This window comes from Psammomys obesus, unplaced genomic scaffold (genome assembly GCF_907164565.1).
Source record: "Psammomys obesus unplaced genomic scaffold, mPsaObe1.curated_primary_1811, whole genome shotgun sequence".
NCBI classification, from domain to species: Eukaryota; Metazoa; Chordata; class Mammalia; order Rodentia; family Muridae; genus Psammomys; species Psammomys obesus.
The window spans coordinates 1566113-1590709 of NW_026596466.1; the positions used below are offsets into that span (position 1 = coordinate 1566113).

Below are 24597 nucleotides of genomic sequence, written 5' to 3' on the forward strand. Positions count from 1 at the left end.
TTTCTTTCTTTCTTTCTTTCTTTCTTTCTTTCTTTCTTTCTTTCTTTTTTGAAACACAGTTTTCCTGTACAGCCCTGTCTGTCCTGGAACTCGCTCTATAGACCAGGCTGGTCTCCAACTCATAGAGATCCGTCTGCCTCTGCCTCCCAAGTGCTGGGCCTAAAGGTGTGCACACCCAGCCTGCCTCAGTTTCTTGAGTAAACTGGATTATAGGCCTGTTCCACCCCGTTTGGCTGAGTGGTTGGAATTTAAAATACAGAAGCGAGCTGAGGACGCAGCTCAGCGTAGGGCACTCGTGTGCAATCCTCAGTGAGGGGCTGGCAGTGTGACGCAGGGTCCAGTTCTTGCGCTAGAACCTACCGGCGAGGGCTATTGTGAGGGCGCCATGGTGGAGGAGTTCCCGGCGAGAACAAAACCCTACATTCAATCCCAGCCCTAAAAGCAAAACAAAAATACCAATGCCTCAGCCCCTCCCTGTATTCTTGGCCTCACTGCACTCTTGTCACCTCTTGGAGCTAATCTCCCTGGCAGCAGCAGCAGCAGCAGCAGCAGCAGCAGCAGCAGCAGCCCTGTCTCCTCATGCCTTGTCCCTCTTGCCCTCCCCCATGCCCGGGAGCACAATTTTTATCACTGCCCCATCGTTACCGAAGCATCTGTGGTCACAGTCGCCAGCACCAATGTCCCAGAACCGGCCACGCCCAAAGGCTCTAAAACCCGTCCACTGAAAGCACTGGCAAGTGCTCCTGCTGCAGTCTGGACGTGCTGCTTCAGGGCGCCGAGAAGTCCCCACGTGGGGGGGCAGTGGCGGGGGCATTCAGCCAGGTGACTCAAGACAGCACCGAGCAGATGCCAGGGAAGAGGAAACACGGAGACCGGCCTACCCAGCCTGCCTCGGCGCAAGGGCATTATCAAAGACCACCACAGTCATTCTCGATCACAGGCAATTCCGCACCCCTTCCGCCCCCTGGGGACATTTGGCACTATCTCAAGACACTTTCTGGCTGTCACAAAATGACAGCCGGGAGAGGAGTGTGCTGCTGGCATCTAGTGGGCAGAGGCCAACGACGCTGCTTCTAAACAGCCCATGTGCCTAGGGCAGCTCCCAACCACACAGAAATGGTGAGGCCCCAAAGTCGCATGGGAGATCAAGAGACCCTCCCTCTGGGAAGTCATCGCTAACCAATCACACACTCTGAGGCACACTTCAGCAACGTCAGCTCAAATGAGCCACCCCAATAACTGTACTGTACATAGCTGTTAATTCTTTTCTATGTGGTGCTCTTGTGTGCCTCATGCATGCTTGAATGTGGGCGCATGCACGTGTGAGTCTTGCTACCAAGACTTGCTCTGGGGATCCTCATCTTTGTCTCATGAGGCTGAAATTACAGATGGACGATTAGCGGTGAACAGATCTGGGGATCTGAACCCAGGTCCTCATGCTCCTACCCAAAGCACTCAAGCTGCTGAACCATTTTCCCAGCCCTCACATGGAAGTATTTTTATTTTCTTTTTTGAGACAGGGTGCCTAGCTGGTCTCAAGCTCACAGAGATCATCTGCCTCTGCCTCCCCGAGTACTGGGATTAAACGTGTGTGACATAATAACTGGTTGTTTTAATTTTATTTATTTGAGAAAGGGTCTCACTATGTAGCTCTGGCTGACTTGGAATTCATTGTGTCGACCAGGTTGGCCTCTAACTCACAGAGACTTGCCTGCCTCCACTTGCCAAGTGCTGGGGTTAAAGACATGCTCCATCATGCCTGGCTCTGTCTATTTGTGTGTGTGTGTGTGTGTGTGTGTGTGTGTGTGTGATACCCTTCCCTGAGTGTGCCTGTGGAGGTCACAGGTCAACATTGAGTGTCTTCCTCAATTGTTCTCCATCTAATTTTCTTTCAGACAGACTCTCTCACTGAACCTGGAGTAAACTGATCAGGCCAGACAGGATGGCCTGTGAGCCCCAGGGACCCTGTCTCCACCTCCCCAATCCTGGGATTGCAGGCTGTATCTCCTGGCTTTCACGCACGTGCTGGAGAGCCAACTGAAGGCCCTCATCCTCTCAGAGCAAGCACTTTCCCTGTTAAGCCACCTCTCCAGCCCTATTATATCACATAAACCTTGTGTGTGGTACAGGGCTCACACCCAGGTCTTGAGCGTATCTTCTACCACAGGATTATCTCCTGCTTTTGTTTGTTTCTTTGTGGTGAGGGCTCTTCATGTAGCTCAGGCTGGCCCTGAACCCACCCATACACAGACTCAAACTTGCAACCCTACCTCAGGCACCTGTGTGCTGGGTTTGCTAAGAGTGTGCGCCCCCACCTTTGGTTCCAAGAACCACTGGTGTTGCTGAAAGGACAGGAGTGGAAGGAGCGCAGATGCCCCCTCCTCCAGTGCAACCCACTGTCTGGGTAGGGGGCACCGAGAGGCAACCAGCCCCACTCCTCAGGCAGCCTGTGAGGATCAGTTTACTTGCTCAGGGTTGCAGCAGCAGTGAAGAGACCGGAGGCTTCCCGTCCAGACCGCTCCACTTCAGCCGGGCCGGCTGTTTTGCTCTCTGCCTGGCTCACCCTTTCCTCCCCCAGATGACACCCCCGCCCCGCCAACCGCCTTTTCTGTTTCCTCCTGGACACATCACACTTTTCTAAACTGCCTGTCCTGTCCTAATTAGAAAGCCATTTTACCACTTAATCAGACTGGGATTCCTTGGGGAACAGACCCAAATTAGGCTCCGGTGGCAGCAGGAAATGCTATTGTAAAGGAGCACAGTGCCTTCGTGTGCTGTGGCCGCAAATCTGGACACATTCAAGGTCTTCGCTGATATATCTATCTATATCACAGAGAGTTGCATGTAGCCCAGGCTAGCCTTACGCTTGCTCTGTTGCCTACGGTGTCCCTCTCTACCTCGGCCTCTCACGTGCCGCCCTCCCTGGTTTTATGCAGTGCTGAGAATTCAACCCAGGGGCCTTGCTGCGTGACTCAGGTTGGCCATGAACTTGCGGTTTTCGTGCCTCAGCCCTCCCTGAGTGCTGGGATTACTGGCGCGTGGTCACCTAACTTTGTGAAAATGTATACATATTAAATAAGCACTTGTAATTAGTGGCTACTGTGGGGAGGGCTCAGGAGCGGTCTCCCTCCACGGCTACTCTCCCCTCTGCTTGGGCGGCCGCAGACACCCCAGGCGCCACCTCCCCAGGCGCCACCTCCCGACCGCAGGCCACACTCCTGTGCTGTGCGTGGGTTCTAACCTCCGTGGGAAGATTATTTATTTAAAGCCAGGGTCTTGATAAACTGCTCAGGTAGGCTTTGAACTTGTGATCCTCCAGCCTTAACCTCCCAAGGAGCTGAGATTTCAGGCGTGGCTCTAAAGAAAGCTTTAGGCGCGCAAGCGCATGGGCACGCGCACACGCACACACACACACACACAGGCACGCACACACACACATCATCATCATCATCATCATCATCATCATCACCTACCACCTTTTGTCTATTTAACCTTTTATTTAAGCCGTGTCTACCTGCCCCGTGGGTTCCCTGGGCCAGGGCAGTGATTCTTCCTTGCCCTTATTCAGTGGCAGGCCAGGGGGCCCCTACTCATCTTGTGTGAATAGGGGCGATTGACTTCCAGACCCCTCTGAGGCCCAACTTCTGCTGACACCTGCTGAGTCCCTGCCCTGACTACAGGAGTCTGGGTTAGCCATGGGCTGCCCCTGAACTTGGACTCGGCTCTCAGAATCAGCTAGCTGCGGCTGTGATGTTTCCTTTTCGCTCTTGACACTTCTCCAAAAAGCTCTGCACCCGAATCCCGGCATCCCAAGAGGCCAGGACACAGTGGGGACGTTGGCAGCTGGCCAGCTCCAGGGAGGGAGGCGTTAGAAAATGCGCGGCGGGGGGTGGGTGGGGAGACATTGTCTGAGGTCCCCGCTGCCGCCTTACCCTCCCTTCGGAGCCCAGCTGGGCGCCGCCCCTTCCTCCAACAACCTCCCCAATTTTCCTGTCGCACTTGTCACCCGCTGGCAACACAGGCTTCCCATTCATCCTCCCAGCAGCGCCCAGGGAAGCAGCGGGCCACCGGGGCATCCCGGAGCGTCCAGGGGTTCCCGCTTTCTCCAGGATCTAAATCTAGACCACCCCCTCCTCTCCCGATCCTCCGCTGACAAGCGAGAAAGGCAGCCAGCGGAGAGGCAGACGCCGTCGCTGTCCCAAGAGAGGCGGCGGAGACAGAAGCCCCGCAGCACCGAGATGAAACCAGCAAATCCGAGCGATCCTCCCGCTGAGTCTGGCCTGGAGACGAACGCGCCAGATTCCCCGGGGACAGCTGGGTCCCCTACACACCCAGCCCTCATGGAACTGGGCAGACCCGAGCTCTGCCTGTCTGTCACCCCCCTCCCCCAGGACGTCCTCAGCCCCCTGCATCAGCTACGACAAATTCCGCTCTAGAGATAACTTTTTCTTTGTTTTCCTATCCAGAGCTTTTTTTTTTTTCTTCTTCTTCTCAGCTAGAGTCAGTCCCCCTACTCACCCCAGACAGCTCATGGTGGCCTCTTTCGGTGGCCTCCTGTGCGTTTCGCTGCGGAGTCGAGCTGCTGAGCGCGGGCTGGTGGGGGCGGGGGGCTGGCCAGCCCAGTCCCTGACATTGGCCAGGCCCAGAGGGAGGGGCAGACCGCGGGGTGAATGGCAGCGAGGGGAGGGGGCAGACTGAGCCCGGGAAGGGGAGGGTTGGGGCAACGGCGGGCCGGAGAGGCAAGAGCCGGGAGAGAAAGCCAGGCAAGACCCACAAGGAGAGCATGAAAAACCCGAAAAACCCCAGAGAGTGTCAGATGGAAGCTGCACGAAAATGAGGCCCTCAGCGAAGGGAGCCAGGGATTGGAGGTGGTCCTGGGTCACCTGGAGCCACTCCAAGCCAGGACCCAGCAGGAATTTTCTCCAGTCCTTAGCCGGTGAGCTGGAGAGGTGACCGCACACAGCTCAGTGGGTCCCAGAGCCTGTCACAGCCACTGACTGATTTGTTCTATGACCGTCCCCTCGGGTCCTCGACCTGACTGTGTGAATGGAGCCGATCTGGTGACAGAGCATTCTTCAGGGATCTAATGAGGTCCTTGGCACACTAAACTATCATCACCACCATCATCAACAACATCAAACTGATATCAAAGAGCCCTAGTGTAGGGGCTGAGGAGATGGCTCAGTGAGTAGAGGCCCTGCACAGTCAACATGAAGACCTAAGTTCCACACTCAGCACCCCCCCCCCCAAAAAAAGCAGCGCTCTTTCTAACTCCGGGGTTGGGGCGGGGGTGGGGGCGCGGGGCAGACAGGTCGAAATCTAGGGTTCCCTGCCGCCAGTCTAGGTAAAGCAGGAGAGCCCTGAGTTCAGTGAGAGAGACCTTGTCTCAAAAGATAAGGTGCAGATGGCTGGGGATGCTGTCGGACAGCTTTAATTCCAGAACTCAGGAGGCGGGGGCAGACAGATAGGCATGAATTTGAGACCAGCTTGGGTTATACAGCAAGGTTCAGGCCATCCAGGGCTATGCTATGTGTAAGACCCTGTACACACACACACACACACACACACACAGAGAGAGAGAGAGAGAGAGAGAGAGAGAGAGAGAACAGAGAGAGAAGTAAGTAAGTAAATAGAGCTCAATGATGTGGGGGTTCACACCTGTGATTATATCATTCATCTGGGAGCCAGGGCAGGAGAATGTTGAGTTCAAGGCCAGCCTGGGCGACAAAAAGAGACCCTATTCAAAAAGAAAAAAAAGAAAAAAAAAAAAAAGAAGAAGAAGAAGACAGGGAGTGGGCATTGCCTGTAGGGCTGGGTGGTGTCAGGGCCCACACAGAGCTGTTTTCTTCATAATGTGCCCCTGCTCAGTCACAGGAGGAAGCCAAGAGTAGCTTGGTGTTCTAGGAGCGATCCCTGCCATCTTGGTTTGGGATGGAGTCCGGGAGATTCAGCTTTACCTTCACAGGCCAGCATCAACAGCTCCTTCCACCATCCTAACCCCACCACCACCCCGAGACAGGCTGACCTTTGTTCACCATCTCACAGGCCCTCCTGGACTGGCAAGATGCCCTTCCTGGAATGAAACCCATGTTGACATCGGCAGAGGTACCTGAGGTTGTCCAGGACCGGCCCCTGGACCTCACTGGGCAGTACCACAGTGAGCGTCCACACCAGCTCGTCCACACGTTGCTCGGCAGCGAACTGCTTCAGCGCAGCAAACACCTGCTCCTTGGCTGTTGGCTGGTCCCCCAAGATGTCATCTACCTGCAGGAAGAGGATCCTGGTGGAGCCACAGAGAGTCCTCGACAGGATCGCTGACACAGGAAACACTCTGCCCAGCTGACCCCCATTCTAACCCTTCAGCTGCCTTTGACACAGGGACCATCAATATCTTCATCTAAAGAGCGAACTTCTCAGAGGCTGACAGAGGAAAGACTGGCAGGGAAGTGATTTGTGGAAGGGACAGTTCACACAAGTGCTAGGTGTTTCGAGGTTATCGGGTCAGGATTTGAACCCAGGAGCAGCCATGGTTTGCCTGTTTTGCGGGACATTTATTTACATATTCGTGTCCTCAGAGGTCAGAGAACAACTGCAGGAGTCAGTCCTTGCCCACCACGTGGGTTCTATCGACCAAACTCAGGTCATCAGGACTCTGAGCCATCTCAGCGGCCCAGGGACAGCCATTCCTAAGACTCTATGGATCAAATGACTTAACAGAAGTGCTTAAGCACGGGCAGGCGCTCGCTAATTGCTAGTTACTATTATTACAATACTATGCTGCTGTTCCTTTCCGCATCGCTGTTCGCTAGCGGTTCCCACAGAGAGTACTCAGTCTCCACAAAAGCGCTACGGAAGGTGTGCCCTGGCCATGAATTTTAGCTCTCGGTCTCTGAACTTTCTTGGGGTGTTCTTTCTCTTTGTGCACATAACTAGCTAATGCTAATAATGGGGCTTCTATTCAGAGGGGCGTGGGGCCACTGAAACTGGGTGTGCAAAATGCACACGATGTTTCCTGGAAAGGAGCTTAATATTCCTAAATCTCTCTCTCTCTCTCTCCCTCTGTCTCCCGCTCCCTCTTTCCCTCCCCCTCTCCCTGCCTTCTCACTAATTTTCTTTGTTTCTGTTTTGCAGTGCTGAGGATGTAGCCCTCAAGCAAAGCAAGCGCCACTGAGCTACATCCCCAGCCTTCCTTGTGCGTGTGTGTTTGCGTGTGTCCGTGCTCCTGTGGGAGCCAATGTGTGTGTCTTCTCCAGCTCCTCTCCACTCCCAGTCTTTCCCCCTTTTTTATTTTGAGATGGTATCACTCAGCTGTCCAGGCCGAGCTTGACTCTCCACTGCAGCCCAGGCAGGCCTGCAGCCTGTCCTCCTCCTGCCTTAGCCTTCAGAGTGGCTGAGATGACAGGCCCAAGCCACCAAACTGAACTGGTTTTCCCTTCCTTCCTTCCTTCCTTCCTTTCTTCCTTCCTTCCTTCCTTCCTTCCTTCCTTTCTTTCTTTTTCCTTTCCTTTTAATTTTTTTTTTCTTTTCTGAACAGGTTCTTGTTCTATAGTCCAGTCTGGCCTCAAGCTTGGTGTCCTCCTGCCTCTACCTCCCAAGTGCTTGGATAACAGGTGTATCACTGCACCTGGCTAAAGCCCATTCTTTTATCCAGTGACCTGCTATCTGTAAATTCATCCAGTGTCCTGACAAAACAGTACATGATGACCTATGAGTGAACTTTAATCTTTCTGTCATTAAAGTTTTATTGCATAATTGTGTGTGTGTGTGTGTGTGTGTGTGTGTGTGCCACAACACACTCGGAGGTCAGAGGACAACTTTTGGGAGTCCATTCTCTCCTACTGTGAGTTACAGGGACCAAGTTTAGATCATCAGGCTTCCAAAGATAGTGTGCCTTTTTCTCCTGAGCCATTTTTCAGATTCTGCTACTGAATCTTGGAACTGAACTTATGTCTGACTGCTTTAGTGAAAGAGAGGGAGGTGGCTCTGAAGAGACAGCTCCATGGCTAAGAGCCCTTGCTGCTCTTCCAGAGGACCCGGGTTGGATTCCTAGAACACACCTTGGACAGCTCATAACTTTCTGTAACTTTAGTTCCAGGGGATCCTGTGCCCTCTTCTGGCCTCCATGGGTACTGCACAAACACAGTACACAACACTGAGCCATACACAATACCCATAAAATAAAGAAATCCTTTTAAAATTATTATTATTATGTATGTGTATGCATGTTACAGCCCAAGTATGGAGGTCAGAGGACAACCTGTGGAGTTGGTTCTCTTCTTCCACCTTTACACAGGTTCTGGGGGTGGGATTCTGGTCTCCAGGCTTGTGTGGCAAGTACCTTCATATACAGCTATCTCTAAGGTCCCCAATGGCCTTCTAAGTGGTTACCCAGTGCCCCAGGGCAGGCTTTCTAGCACAGAGAGAGTAGAGAGGATGATTTATCACCAGCAGGTGGTATTGAGGGATTCTAAGCAGAGCCACTTTTTGCATGTTTGAGTCCTCACATATTGGCACTTGGAATCTTCGTAGGTCACTGTCTATACGCCCATCGGCTATGGTGGCTCCGTATCTGACTCCAGTCCAGCTTCAGGCCCAGGACCCGGCACACAGCAGGTACCATGCATGTTTACGTGGCGGAACTAAAGACGGCAGCCAGGAAGCATTTCCTAAGGTCCCCTGCTCACAGCTCTGTTGTCTTCAAAGTGGTTAGGATCGTCTGTAACACCAGCCGCACCCCCCACCCCCCCGACACACACCTGCGATTGCAGCTTTGGAATCAAAGCCAGCAGCAACAGCCTGGTTTCAAAAGAGTCTGTGGCTAGCTGCAAGGATGTTTTATGTAAGAAAGAGGAAAAAATAGCTCCCCCTCCTGGGGCCCAGGCCACAGAACGGTTTCCGTGTCATTTATTTCCCAGATGATCCCAACCTACATCTAAGCTGGTGGCTCCATCACGGGACGCTAATGGGTTTTCTATTAAATATCAGCGACTTAGAGGAGCAAAAACTGGGGCAGACGCAGTGCTGTGGCAACCCGAGGCTGGGGGAGCTGGTTCTTATAAGCTGGTGAGGGCTCCACAGAGACATCTTTGATTGGGGTCTACACACTTTCGGGGAGCACTTGGTGAACCCCAACCAGAATTCCCCACGTCCCATGCCCCCAGGCTAAAGAATTTCACCAGACCTTCCCTGATGGCCTGTCAGAGTCCATCTTTACCAGCTCTGCTTCCTCGGCAGGTCTGTATGTCCACCCCACCTCACCGGGGGCTCTGAGCATGCTCCCTTCCAACTCTGCAGGGTTAGATGGGACAGGCCTTCAGTGGGCTCCATCCCAGCAAGTCATCCGAGATACTAGGGAACATGACTTGTTTTTTATTGTTTTGTTTTGTTTTGTTTTGTTTTGTTTTTCTTCCTTCCCTTCTTCTCCCTCTCCTCCTCCTCTTTCTCCTCGCCACACTCTCTGCATTTTATATAGCCCTGGCTGGCCTCAAACAATCTAAATCTCTGGGAATGACCTTGAACTCTTTAAAAAAAAAAAACATTTAAAATTTTTATTTTACATTTGGGGAGGCAGAGGCAGGAGGATCTCTGAGTTCAAGGCCAGCCTGGTCTACAAAGTCCAGGACAGCCAAGGCTACACAGAGATGCCCTGTCTTGAAAAAAAAGCAAAGCAAAACAAAAAATAGTTCATATGTTACTAAGGAAGACAAATACATAGCACAGCATATGAGTGGGAAAAGGACAGCCTACAAGAGTCTCCTCTTTCTTCCCCCACTACCCCTTTCAACCCCAAAGCTTCATGTTGAGGTGCGGGAATCTTACGTGATTATCAGTCATTCTGGAAAACTGTCTGGACCTCTGTAGAGAACTTTGTGTGGGTGGACAGTAAACTTGTTTAGTTTAGCTTCGGAGACCCCCAAATCCTAATGATGACCTCACCTCCAATATCCCCAGGGCCAGACCTGAGGAATTTCCCTTCTATGGAGGACAGGTTCAGTTCAATCATCCTTGTCTAGAGGTAGAAGCCATGTTTCCAGGCTCATCTTCCAGGTGATGTGGAGAGTTAAAGTTCCAGAATCGCTTGCTCACACACAAGTTCATTCTCTGTTCTGCTGGGGCCAGGCCAGATGAGGACCAGGGACATCTGTCCATCTGCCTGTCTGTCTGTCTATCATCTATCTATCTATCTATCTATCTATCTATCTATCTACCTACCTACCTACCTATACTATGTCTCCCTACTGACCTACCTATCATCTATCTATCTACCTATCATTTACCTGTCTGCTTACCTATCTACCTGTCTATCAGTCAGTCATTTATCACCAGTTTATCTACCTACCTGCTTATATCTGTCTACTAACCTGCCTATCTATCTATCTATCTATCTATCTATCTATCTATCTATCTATCTGCTATCTACCTACTTGTACCTGTCTAGCTATCATCTATGAAACATTATTAATTTATATGTCATCTCGTTATCATCAATCAATGAATCAGTCGTTTATGAATCCTCTGTTTTGGAGGCAGTGTCTCATTAGTTTCTAGTTTCTCAGGCTGGCTAGAAACTTTGTAAATCTACCTATCGAGAACTTTGCTCACCCAGCACTCGGGAGGCAGAGACAAGCAGATCTCTGAGTTCAAGGTCAGCCATGGGTACACAGAGAAACCGTGCCTTGAAAAACCAAAACCAACCGACCAAGCAAGCAAGCAAACAAACAACAAAACAAACAGACAAACCAAAAGAGCTCTTCGCATCTCTCCGCCCAGGGCTACACCCATTCCCTCCCTTCTCTGGATGCCTTACCTTGCAGCTGAACTCCTGGGCCTTGCGCCTGCGCTCTCTGTGCACAGCATCTGGTCGGGTCCTGCCAGCCAAACGCAGCAGTTCACGGCCCAGCGGGAGGCTGCGCCCAAATCGTGGGGTTAGCCAGGCAGCTGTCAAGGCTGTGGGGCCACCCTCGGGGCCCGGGAGCACCCCGAGGCTGGGTGGCACACGGGGGCAGCGCCGTGCCAAGCGCACGAGGTGCTCGCGGCTCAGGCCACCCACAGCCAGCCCCTCCACTTCCAGGATCTGATCCCCCGGCCGCAGCCCTCCGGCATGCGCGCTGCTTCCTTCAGCCACCTCCATCACGAAGCAGGGGCCAGAGCCTCCCAGCTGGAAGCCGAAGTCTTCAGGCCAACCTTGGTTGGTGGCTGGCATTGCTGCTGTGGCGGTACTGCTGGAGAGAGAGAAGGGGATTATGGCTCTATCTGTGGAGTCCTGCCTAGGCCTGAGTCCCTCTACTGGTTTGCTGGACACAGACAGGTGTCATCCTGTCATACCCCCCCCGCCTCCCCCCCCTTCCGCCCCATGCATCATAGGGGCTGTGGACATGGGTGCGGCTTTTAGGAAGAGGGCAGGGGACAATTGGGATGCTACCACAGGGCTCCAGGAAATGTGAAGGCTGGCATCTCATCAATCTGCATTGCCCTTAGCTTTTAACCGTATAGAAAAAAAACAAACCAAAACAACAACAAAAGCCCCTTTGTTATGAGAGACAAACGGTACTTATTTGAAGTCTTAATTTGAATTTCTTGGTTTGATTTGTTTTGGAGTGCTGCTTTCGAACCACGGTGTCTACCGCTGAGCCACGCCCAATCTCCCCATTGGGAGATGGTAGGCAAGTCCTCTGCCTCTGAGCTTCATCTCCAGATTTTTCCCTTTTTATTTCCACACAGGGTCTCATTAACGTGCCCAGGCTGGTCTAGAACTAACTCTGCACTCTAGGCCGGTCCTGGACTTGTGATTCTCCTGGCTCAACCTCTCAGGTAGCTAAGATCACTCCCTGGCACCGCCAGGCCCTATTCTCCTTGTAGTTTGTGGTGAATGAGGTCACCCCTTGGGCCAGGACCTGCTTTATTGTCTGGCTGCTTCCATGAAACATCTATTTTCCAAGGTTCCCTCTTCTTAACTCCTTTCCATCTACCAAAACCTTCTCTCTCAGTCCCAAAGGAGCCACATGTTCTAGAAACCTTAGCGTTGGAACAGGAGGAGAGTCCCAAGACCATGCACAGCCCGTGAGGAGGCTTTGTGAACCTCCCAGAGAGCCAGACTGTGTGGCCTGTCATCCCAGCTCCTAGGAAGGCTGAGGCAGCAGGATCTCCAGTTCAAAGCCAGCTTTGATAACTCAGCAAGAGTTTGTCTCAAAATAAAAATATTCTCACCCGTGGCAAACACACACAAACATACATGAAAATATTTTTTTAATTAAAAAAACGTTTAAATTTTAAATAAGTGTCTTGCTAAGTTTCCCAGACTGTGGTTGTTACTGTTGCTTGTTTTGTTTTGTTTCAGGAAAGGTCTTGTAGACCAAGTTGGCCTTGGATTCAGAGCAGCCCTTCTGCCTCTGCCTTTAGAGTGCTGGCATTGCAGTGTGAGGCACTATGCCCTCTGCCAAGGCTGGACTTCAACTATCTCCCTAGTCCTGCCGGCCTGGGGCTTTTGATCCTTCTGTCACCACTGACTTGGGAGGGTGTTGGGGTTTCTCCTTTGAGCCAAGACCCTTCTGCTCCTCATTAGCAAGGGGAGTGGAGGTCTCTGGGATTCTGGCTCTTAGATGGGCTCAGGGGAGGAATTATCTGTCCTTCAGTGGTGTGGGCTGCAGAGGTGTCCTGGGAACACAAATGGGAATGGATGGGCTACTCTGGCTGGGAAAATTTGTGTTTCTGTCTGTTGGGGGCGGGGGCAGAAATCCCCTGTAGGAGTTGGTGGAGGGCTTTTGAGTGCACACGTGAATGTGTGGGATGTGTGTGTGGAGTAGAGGAAAGTCTTGGCTGTCATTCACTCCCCAGGAACTGTTTTTTTTTGTTTGTTGTTGTTTTTGTTTGTTTGTTTTAAAAACTTATTTATTTTATTATGTACACAATGTTCTGCCTGCATGTGCACCTGAATTCCAGAAGAGGGCACCAGATCTCATTACAGATGGTTGTGAGCCACCATGTGGTTGCTGGGAATTGAACTCAGGACCTCTGGAAGAGCAGCCAGTGCTCTTAACCTCTGAGCCGTCTCTCCAGCCCCTGTTTGATTGTTTTTTGAGACCCAGTCTCTCATCAGCTTGGAACTCCCCAGACTGACTGGCTGTCTGCCAGTGTTGCCTCCTTAGCTCTGAAATGCCACGCTCTGGCCCCTCCTCCACATGGGTTTTTTCTCCACATGGGTTCTAGGAATTGAATTCAGTTTACTGACGGAGCTATGGCCTCAGCCATCTTTTTAAAAACATTTTTTTAAAGACAGGTCTCCCTATGAGATCCAGACTAGCCCTGAACTCACAGCCATCCTCTTGACTTTAGCCTCCCGAGCCCTGGCGTTGTCTGTTGGGGGTGTAGGGGCTCCTGGTGCCAGCTTAGAGAGACCCTTGAGACTTTTTATGTGCATGTATACGTATACGAGTGTGCGAACATCCGTGAAGAGTCCAGAAAAGAGTGTTGTGGTCCCCTGCAGCTGGAGTTATGGACAGCAGTAAGCTCCGTGGTGCAGGTGCTGGGCTCTGGTTTCCTAGAAGAGCAGCAAGTGACCCTAACCATTGTGCCCAATGAAGCCTGCGTGTTTGCTTGCTACAGGATCACGCACAGTCCAGGCTGGTCTCACACTCACCTCGGACCTGAGACTGACCTCAAACGCCTGCCTCTGTTTCCTCTGCTGGAGCTACAGGCATGCCCCACTATGCTCAGTCTCATACCACCCTGGAGACAGAACTCGGGGCTTCCTGCATGCTGGATAAGCCCTCCACCAACTGAACTCATCCCTAGCCCAGGATGCCCTCAGATGTCCTTCAGTCTTCAGTGTGGACTTAGGGACCTGCCGACAGGCGTCTTCTCAGGGACTCAGTCTTCCAGGAAGCAGGAGGCCAGCCAAGGAGTCACTTCTTAGAGCCCGGAGTGTTAGCAAGACAGAGGGACCCAGCTTTCTAACAGCTGGATGAATTAGGAGGAAGCGTCCTTTGGGCGAGAGAAAGTGAGGTGTCCTGTGTCACTTGTCACCACTGGACACTGCAGGAATTCTTCACAGCTGTTGCAGCCTGGGGCTGGCAGGGGTGGTGGTGTCCACCCTGAGCCCACACACCCCTCTTTGAGCAAGGCTGGGTATGCTGTCAGCACCTCCTTTCTCACCTAGCAGAATGTTGAGCTCCTGTGGTCCGCTGGGAACAGGCAAGGCGGTGACATTACCTCATCCTGGAGTCGTCTGAAAAGTCAATTCAGGTACCACGAGAGAGGCTGAATCCTGGGCTGGTGGCTCAGCTCAGTTAGAGCGCCCACAAAGCATGCATGAGACCTTGGGGTCCAGCCCCAGTATGTAATAAATCAGGCATCTTGGCACACAGTGGGAATCCTAGCACTTGGGAGGTAGAGGCAGGGGGATCAGAAGTTCAAGGCCAGCCTGGACTATATAATGACTGCAAAGCCAGACCAGCATGAGACACTGTTCTAAATAAGTGTATGTCAGGAAGAGGCTTCGTGAACAGCATTTCTGTCTCGCATGCACTAAGCCCTGGCTTCTATGTGTAGCACCTCGGAAGGCCTGGCGCATGCATGTAATTCCAGGGTGGAAGCCGGACGACCAGAAGTTCAAGGTCATCCTTGGCTACATAACAAGTTTGAGACAAGTCTGGGTTACATGTGAATAAGAGAGAGAAGGAGGAAGCAATGGAGGGAGGGAGAGAGAGAGAGAGAGAGAGGTGGTTAGAGCAGGCAGGCAGAGAGAGGCCCCACAAAAGGTTTGCATCCACCATCACAGGCAGAAGGAGGCTTTCTACATTTATGAGGACTCAGAAAGCAGTACCTGCACCTTAGGCAAGACAAGCAAATCCTAACTCAAGGTTGGCCCTGTGGGAAACGGCAGAGCCAGCCCCTTTCATCACAGTGCTTCCTTCCGCTTCAAATCTCTGTTTCCATAGTGAGGGGGCTGGGAAGCTAGGGGAGGGGCACACGCTGTAACCCTGGTGCTTAGGAGGCTGAGGAAGAACGATCACAAGTTCAAGGCCTGCCTAGGCTACAGGCGAGCGAGTTTTAGAAAAAAACAAAGGGCTAACTGGAAATTGAATTTAGAGCTACAGCCCACAGTCTATTTCCAAACACACTTATTCTGAGCAGCTCACCTATGCCAGGTCTCCTAATGGAGCCCCTCACCCTTTTTCACCAAACCCCGGAAGGCTACCAAGATCAAGAAGCCTGTCGGCAAGAACCGTGAGCTATCTCAGCTGGGAAAGATGCCTGCTATTAAGCCTGAGGATGGAGTTCCAGCTCCAGAAACCACATAAGAAGAGAACCAGTTCCTTCATGCCGTCCTCTGACCTCCACACATGCGCATTGCCAACCCCCCCCAACCCCTGTCAACAAAACACAAATAGGCTGTGGGCAGGTGCCCAGGACTTCTGAGCTGCATCAGACTTTCTAACGTTTCTCCATTCACTGAAAACCCGAATGATCCGCCCCCTCCTCCTCATCCCTTGCAGCCTCATTCCCCACCCCCAGCACTCACCTGCTTCAGGATGCAGGATTCCCAAGAGGCTGACTGGGCTAGCTGACGGCATGAGTTAAAGTCATGGGAGGGTGCCATACCCACTCCCCACATTTGCCCACTCACCGGCCACTCTGAGGACTGCAGTGGTCAGAGGACAAGGCCTAGCATTTGTGGAGCATCTAGGGACACCAGCTTTCTGTCGGGTCTGTGTCGCTCAGGGCCTTGGCATCGGTTACTGATGAACCTGAGGGGACAGCTGGAGTTTCGAAGGCAAAGCGATCCCCCGAGTAACCTGAGAAGCTCCCGTAACCGGGTAGACGAGCAGGATGGCTGGACAGCTTGGCCAGGACTCAGGCTGTACAGAGGAAAGAACAGTGGTCCTCAGGCCGACGTGGAGACCTGAGGGGGTCATCTAGCCATGGGCCTGGAAGGTAGGTAGGTAGAGAGGATTTAAGTGCAATTTTTTGGGTAGGGTTGCGGGGGGGAGCACGGCCATCAGTTCAATGGGACCAGTGATGGTAGAGGGAACTGGTGGGGCCCTGTGGCACAGGAGACCCAGTCTCCACAGAAAATGTCACAACAGGAGCCCCACAAGCTAGCGTTATTTGCAACAGAAAGACCCAAACCAGAGAAAACGGGTGTGCTGGGACTGAGCAGTTCAGTAAGTGGACTGAAACCTCCAAAACTGTGAGCCCAAATAAATCTTCCCGTGATGGTTAGTGTTAATTGTCAACTCGACAGAATTTAGAAGCCCGTGGGAGAAAGGTCTCAGGCAAGTCTGAGGAAATTACCCGAGTTCACTGAGGCTTGAAGGCTGGCCCCCATGCGGGTGACAGCCATCCGTAGTCGGTATGATGAGTAGCATAAGCGGGGAGGGGGGGAGCCGAACAGAGGCCTACATTCCTGGCTCTCGGCTTCCCCACGGGAAATGTGATATGACCAGGTTCTTCACGCTGCCTTGGCATCCTCACCGTGGTAGACTTGTACCTTCAACTTCGAGCTAAAATAAACCCGTTCCCCCTTAGGTTGCTTCGGTCAGGATATTTTATTACTGCAACAGGAAAGGAAAAACCGAGACACAGCCCTTAGGTGTTTTTGCCAGGTGCTCTGGGTGCAGCAGGAAAAACAAACCGGACAGTGACTTCCTCCTACAGAGTACAATGTGACAATCGGGAAGAAGAAATACAGTGGAGAGACCTGGAAACCACACCTCAGGCTGTTACAAGGCCAACCCCGCCACCCACACACCACTTAAGTAGTACCTAGTCTTGAGATAAAACAATGACAGCAGCAGTTGGCCACGTCCCCCTAAACCCAAAACCACACCAAGGGAGGGAAAACAGCAGGGGACTCCAGGTTGAATTACCACCCAATCCTTGATTCTTTAATGCTTTTGAAATCTCTTATTTTGTGTGTGTGTGTGTGTGTGTGTGTGTGTGTGTGTGTGTGTGTGTGCATAGCACACATGTGAAAGGCAGAGGGCGACAAAGTCCCCTTTCACCATTTGGATTCTGGAGCTAGAACTCAGGTTGGCAGGTTCAGAGGTGGGTGCCTTTACCTGATGAGCCATCTTGCCAGCCCCCACACCCTTTTTAATGCACGCCATCAGAGTTGGTTTCAGTAACCAACTTCACGCACCTGGGAAGAGGGAGCCTCAGTGGAAGACTCACGTCCCTCAGAGAGCTAGGGCATGTCTGTGGGGCACTTTCTTGCTTGCCAGTAGATGTGGTAGGACTGGACCTACTTCGGGCAGCACCATCCTACACACGTGAGCCTGGGGTGTGTACGAAAAGCAGCTGGTGCGATCCCGGAAGCAAGCCAGTCTGCAGCACCTCCCCCCCCATTCTTCAGTTCCTCTTTCCAGGTTCCCGCCTTGAGCTCCCACCCTGACTTCCCTCGGTGATGGGCTATGACGTGGAGATTCGTGATCGAGTAAACCCTTCCATCCCCAAGCTGTTCTGGCCCCGGTGCTCATCACAGCAACAGCAAGCACACTAGGACACATGTGTGTGCATTCATGTGTGAGTGTGTACACACGTGTGTGTACGTGTGTGCAGGTGTGGGGGCAGAGGACAATCATGGGTGTCACTCTCACGAATGTCTTCTGCCTCCATCGAAGTAAGGTCTCTGATTATCCTGGAGCTCACAGAGTGTGCTAGGCCTAAGAATCCTCCTGTTCCTGGGATGACAGGCTTTACAGACACCCACACATCTGGAGGTTTTGCATGGTGCTGAGGATGAAACTCAGGTCAAACTTTGAGAGGCAAGCACTTAATGGACTGAGGATTTTCCCCTCAGACTTTCTCTCTAATAGGTGTGTGTGTGTGTGTGTATGTATGTATGTATATGTATACACAACACACACACACACACACACATATATATATATACATACATACACACACACACTTGAGACTGGTCTTGCTGAGGATCTCAGACTGACCGCAAACCCATGATCCTTTTGTCTCAGCCTCCTCAGCTCTGGGACCAGAGGTATATGCTACAATGCCAAGGTAGTACTTGAAAAGTATGCAGATCATCAAATGTAAGGAAAGCCTGAGAAATTGCCCTGGATAAGGGCATCCGTAGGAGCTAGGCAGTGGGGTTATATATTTTTAATCCCAGACTTGGGAGGCAGAGGCAGGTGGATTTCTGTGAGTTCGAGACCAGCCTGGTCTACAAAGCAAGCTCCAGGACAGCCAGGGCTACACAGAGAAACCCTGCTTTGAAAAACAAAACCAACCAACCAACCAACCAACCAACCAACCAACCAACCAACCAAAAGGATCCAAAAGAGTTAGGATGCCAGGGCGGGGGGCATTGGAATGGTAGCAGGGAATATCTGAGAAACAGTTAGCTTTCCATCCTGTGACAAAACGCCTTAGAGAAACAATTTGAGGCCAAGTATGGTGGAGCACACCTGTAATCCCAGCACTCAGGGAGGCAGAGGTAGGCAGATCTCTGTGAGTTCAAGGCCAGCCTGGTCTACAAAGAGAGTCTAGGGCAGGCAAGGTTATACAGGGAAACCCTGTCTTGAAAAACTGAAAGAGAGAGAGAATATAAAATAAGGAAGGTATTTATTTTGGCTCACAGTTGGTGAGGCTCAGCCTCTGCACATCTTGGTCCCATCGTTTGTAGCTGGCCTTGAGACAACCGGGCAGAAGAGGCCTGTGATAAAGGAGGGATGTGACCTCGAACTGTAAACCAAGTAATCCTTTCCTAATCCAAGCTGCTTGGGTCAGAGTGATTTATCACAGCCACAGAAAGGAAATGAGGAGCTCGCCCTTCAGTAGCTCACTCCCTCAGTTATTTTAGTGCCTTTAGACTCCTGTGACCTCTTAACAGCGCCAGCAGCTGGGGACAAGCCTTCCATACATGAGTCTTTGGGGGCATTTTCTATCCAATCTTCACTAAACGCTGAACTGGCTAATAATAATGAGTCTATTTGGATTCTTTTGTTGTGCTGTGTTAAAATGCCCCATAATAAGATAAGACAACAACAATGGGGGGAACAGGATGTGAGTTACAGAAGGACTTTGTACTTTATTAACATTTTTTAGTTGGGTTGTTTTATTTTTTATTTATTTCTATTTTTTTTTACAGTTGATTGCTTAATATTCAGGAATTTACTACTAAGTTTTCAGAAGCAGCTATTATAAAAAAAATACAGGCTTACAATTAAGTAAGATATATTACAAACAAGTAAATTTATTTCTATTTTTAATTACACTTTATTTACTTTGTATCCCCCCTCTAGTTCCCTCCCTCCTCCCCTCCCAATCCCTCCTTCCTTCCCCTTCTCCACACATGCCCCTCCCCAAGTCCACTGGTAGGGGAGTGGATCCTTCTGATCCTAGTCTGTTAGGTCTCATCAGGAGTGGCTGCATTGTCTTCCTCTGTGGCTTGGAAAGGCTGCTCCCCCCCTCGGGGGGGAGGTGATCAAAGAGCAGACCAATCAGTTCATGTCAGAAGCAGTCCCTGTTCCCATTGCTATGGAACCCACTTGGACACTGAACTGCCACTTTATTAACATTTTTGTGAAGCCAAAAGTGTTTAAAAATGAAGAGTTTGTTCTAGGGGCTGGAGTAATGGCTCAGCAGTTAAGAGTATATTCTGTTCTTGCAGAGCAGAGGGCAGGAGTTCAGTCCACAACACCTCGACTGACTGACTCATGACTGCCCAGTTTCAGGGGATCCGATAATCCTCTTCCAGCATCCACAGGCTCCCACACGAGTGTGCATACACTCACATAGAGAGGCACACACACGTATACATATTTTTAAAAATTAGACCATGTTTTTAAAAAGTTTATTTTAAATATTCTTTTCTTTGCCAGGCATGGTAGTGCTGGTCTTTCACTTCAGCCATTGGGAGGCTGAAGCAGGAGGATTCCAAGGCCATTTAGTGAAAATGACTGCGTCTCAATACAAAAAGTACAATGAGGGCTGGAATGTAGCTCAACAGTAGTGTACCTGCCTAGAATTCCCCAGTGAGGGGCTGGGGTGTGGCTCAGTGGTAGAGCACCTGCCTAGAATCCCCCAGTGATGGGCTTGGTGTATAACTCAACCTCCTGGATGTGTGAGATCAAGACAGGAAGACACTTGTAATCTAGGCCATCATGATTGAGCTACATGCTTTCCAGATTCACTGTACCCTAACGAGCTATGTTTTCCCTCAGTGTCGCTCTCATATAATGTATCTGCATTCTTTCATCTCATACCCACTCTAAACTCTACTGTGGTGCTCATCTATGACCCTGGTCCAGAGCAGAGTAGGACCCTTGTGTCTAATGAGATTCTGTTGTAACAGAAGACATCTCACAGCGGAGCCTCAAATGCTTAATGGGCCACCTAATTGCTGGGCTGCTTGGCAATTAGACGTGAGCATCGGTGGTCACGTGGGTGACTTGGCAAGCTTTTTCGGTCTTCTCTATTAACAAACCTAGCCAGGTGTGGCGATGCATGTCTCTTCCCCCAGCATTTGGGAGGGAGAGGTGGGAGGATCGGGAATTCAAGGTCATCTTCGACTACATATTGAGCTGAGTCTGCCCTGCTTTGGACCTTGTCTCAAAAACCAAACTTCGGATGACATAAGGGCTGCACAGAGGAACCCTGTCTCAAACCAAACTTAGGGTGACATAAATATTACACTCTCACCCGCTGCTGCCATATTCCACTTGCGTATAGCCAGGCTGCCACGATGAAATGCTACGGGCCAGATGACATAAGTGGTGCAAACGTATTTGTTCACAATTCTGGAGGATAGAAAGTCACGATTGAGGAGTTAGGAAGAAGAAAAGTCAGTTTTTTTTCCAGATGAGGGCTCCTTTCCTGCTGTAAAGGTCACAGCTTTCTAAAATGGAGAGTCTTTCTCTATTGAGGTCATCACCATCATCACCACCATTGACATCATGATACAGTGTCTTTCTAAACCTGGAGCTCACTCTTCCAGCTAGCCTGGCTGGCCAGCACACCCTAAGAATCCTCTAGCCTGGCCTCTACCTCCACCAGGGCTGGGGATACAGGTATGCGCTGCCACACCTGGCTTTTTCTGGGTGTTGCTAGGGAATTTAACGCAGGCATGGAGATGCTTGCACAGCAAGCCCTTCATCTATTGAGCCAGCGCCCTTGCCTGGACTACCTTAATCACTGTATTATCTTTTATTTTATTTTTTATCCAGGGTCTCACTGTAAGGCTTTGGTTGGCCTGAGCTATGTAGACCTGGCTCACTTTAAAACCACAGAGATCCGCCTGCCTCTGCCTCCCAAATTCTGAGAGTAAAGACACGTGCTGCCACACCTGGCTTTATTTATTTTTTCCTCTTTTTTTTTTTTTTTGAGCCCCGGATGGCTCAGAACTTGCTCTGTAGATCAGGTTTGCTTTGAACTCAGAATTGCCTGCACCACGGCCAGTCTGCTTTGTCTTGTGTTTGGATAAGGACATTAATTCTATCAAATCAAGGTCTCGCTCTTTGCTTTTTTTTTTTTTTTTTGTTTTAATTAAGAGTTACCTTATTTAGTGTGTGTCTGCATGTAAGGTTGCCAGAGAGCATGTATGGAAGCCGGAGAACAATGTTTGGGAGTCAGTTCTCCCCCTCCACCATGTGGGCCTCCAGGATTAACTCGGTTTTTCAACCTTGGCGGCGAACGCCTTTACCCAGTGAGCCATTTTGCCAATCCCAAGATCCCATCTTGATAACCTCAGTTAACCTTAGTTCCTTGCTTAGAGGCCTTATCTTCAGGAGCACTGGTTAGGACTTCATAGTTTGGATAGGACACGTGCATTCAGTTCACAATATCACTTCTGAGAATTTACCTAAGAGAAGCACAGACGTAACTCCGCGTTGGCCTTAGGCATGCTCGGAGCAGCACAGTCCCTGAGAGAGTGATCTATCGTGGGGCTAGTCCTGAAGAGACGTGAACAAACGTCTTCTTAGCCCAGATGAGGAACTGGCCGCCAGATTCTGCCCCGCGGTGGAGCAGAACTGGGGCTCAAAGGCAGCCAGGTCACCGTAAAGCCCACAGAACCTGCGCTCCCAGAGCCTCGTGCTCCACTTTCAAGCTGCTTCAGCAAAGAATCTGCTCGTCGCCAGCAACTGTTCCCGGCTTAAGGGCTCCAGTGAGGGAGCTGAGAGGTCTTTAGACCCTCCCCGCCCTCCTCTCTGCTCCTCCCAGCCCCCCAGCTAGCTCTCCGGGGGTCTTCTCCGCCCCCTCTCTAGGAAGGGGCGGTCCAATTCAGAGGAAAGACGTGACTGAAGGGAGGAAAACCGATTTGTGGGGAGGAGGAACCCAACGCACACTAATAGGGAACTGTTCGTGATGGTGTGAGAGGGAAGGAGGGCGGGGCGGGGCGTAAACTACATCATCCAAGGCCTGTCTTCACCCAGCCAGGACAGGTGAAAGGGCTCTCCTGGTAGAAGGGCTTGACTTGCAAGCCTCAGGTTCCATTCCCAGAACCTGGCAAAAGAGCCCAGCGTGGTAGCACAGGCTTGTAACCCGAGGGCACGGGAGGTGAGGAGGAAGGCGCTCGGGCTTTGCTGGCCTAGCCTTTGAGGTGACTTTTGGGTCAGTCCCCAGCGCTGCACAAAGTGGCCTGATAGTACACTTCCCTAACCCCAGGGCGGGGAGGCAGACTAGCAGGTCAGGAGTTCAAGGCCAGTTTTGTTTACACAGTGGATCCCAGGCCAGCCTGGGCTACAGGACAGCCGGTTAAACAAAAGAGATCTCTCCCTGGGAGGGGGCCAGGGAGAGGGCTCAGACAGCGAAGTGCTTGCCACGCCAATGTCCATTCCTAGCACCCGTGTTAAAAGCAGAGGTGGGGTGTGCGCTTGTAATCCCAGCTCTGAGGAGATGGGGGAAGATCCCTGGGGCTCCTCCGTGCGTCTGTTTCCACAAACAAGCTGGATGGCGACTGCAAACCCAGCCTGAGGCTGACCTCTGAACTAGCACACACAGGCATACACACCGGTACATACCACACACGCAGTGCATACACGCGGAAATAAAAATGAAAGCACAAAGCGGTGCAAGGTATCGCATGCCTGTAACCTCAGCACTCGGGAAGGCAGAGTCAGATGGATCTTGGTGAGTTTGGGGCCAGCCTGGTTTACAAAGTGAATCCAGGACAGCCAAGGCTACACAGAAAAACCCCGAAAAACAAACAAAAAAGGAAAAAAAAAAAAAAAAGCCAGGGGCATGGTGGTGTACACCTTTAATCCCAGCACTCCAGGAGGCAGAGGCAGGCAGATCCTGGATCACTGTGCCTTCGAGGCCAACCTGGTCTACAAAATGAGTCCAGGACAGACAAGGCTACACAGAGAAACCCTGTCTCAAAAAAAGGAAAAAAAAAAAATTACAAAAATTATCAAAACACCTTGAATTCTTTAAGAATTACATATCTAAATTTGTAGCCTATAGGACTGGGGAAAGCAATACTCAGTCTTTAAAAGCCTACTGGGGGCCAAGGTCTGTTACCCCAGGAAAGTAAAGGTCAGAGGGTGGCTTGCAGGAATTTTTTCTCTCTTTCACTATGTGCAACCCAGGCGTCACACTCCAGTCACCAGGCTCGGCAGCAAGCACCCTTACCCACCCACTCTGAGCCATCTTGCTGGTCCCAGAGTTGGTCTTACAGCAGATAGTTTTAATACATCCCTGACCCCTCCCAGTTGTCACAATACCCCTAAGAGACCCAGAGTCATTAGGAAACAGGATGTTAGGGTGACAGGATCTGAGTGGCTTTAGGCTAGGCAGTATTTGTTCTTGACTCCCACACTTACGATCTATCCAGAATTCTTTGCCACTGGGGAAAATAAGAGCTATATAGAGACCAAGGAGGAGATGGGTCAGTGAGGAAAGCGCTGTCTGCATAAGATGAGAGCTGAGTTCTGACCCACAGAATCCGTAAGTTAAGCCAAGGGTGTCGGTGTCTGGTGTCCCGTCAGTAGCCTGGGGAGAATGCTGGGATGCTGGGGGGGAGGGGGAGGGATGACAGGAAGATCACAGTGGAGAGTGAGCAATGGGACCTAATGCCAGCTTCTGACCTCCACACCGAATGCAGACACACACACACACACACACACACACACACACACACACGAAGTCAATCATGTGCGCTCTATCCTGCCTTCTAACATAGAGCTTTAAAGAGCTTTGTCGTTTCCTGAGGGACAGGAGGGTCTTTTGTGCTAATGAAATGACTCTTGGTGGGCTCCTGGGTACCACAGGATGGGGGCTGGTTGCCATGGGAACGTGTGATTGGAGGGTTGGAACTCTCAACTCTACCCTATAATCAGTCACGCCACCCGTGGAGCTTTCACGAAACCCTGAAGGACAGGCCTCCAAGGCTACTAGCCTGGGGACAAGAACAAGGCTTTGTGCTTGGGAAGGGAATGCTGTGTGCCCCAGCTCCAGGGGAACAGAAACTGCCACGTCTGGGACCTTCTCTAACCTTGCAATAAGTGTCTTCTGGGCAGACAAGATGGCTCACTGGGTACAGGTGCTTGCAGCCAAGGGTGAGGATTTGAGTTCAATCCCTGGGATCCACACAGAGGAAGAAGAGCATCAACTCCCACAAGCTGTCCTTTGATCTCTATATCT

At 51.2% G+C, this 24597-nt stretch overlaps 1 protein-coding gene across 1 annotated transcript in view; it reads right to left on the bottom strand.

Moving 5' to 3' along the window:
- Positions 1-4573, bottom strand: part of Grid2ip (Grid2 interacting protein) — a 27170-nt gene extending 22597 nt beyond the window's left edge. Inside the window, exon 1 of the mRNA XM_055598480.1 lies at positions 4519-4573. Coding sequence (XP_055454455.1) covers positions 4519-4532 — 14 coding nt within the window. The 5' untranslated portion in view covers positions 4533-4573. The remainder of the gene's footprint in view (positions 1-4518) is intronic.
- Positions 4574-24597: the final 20024 nt, after the last annotated feature.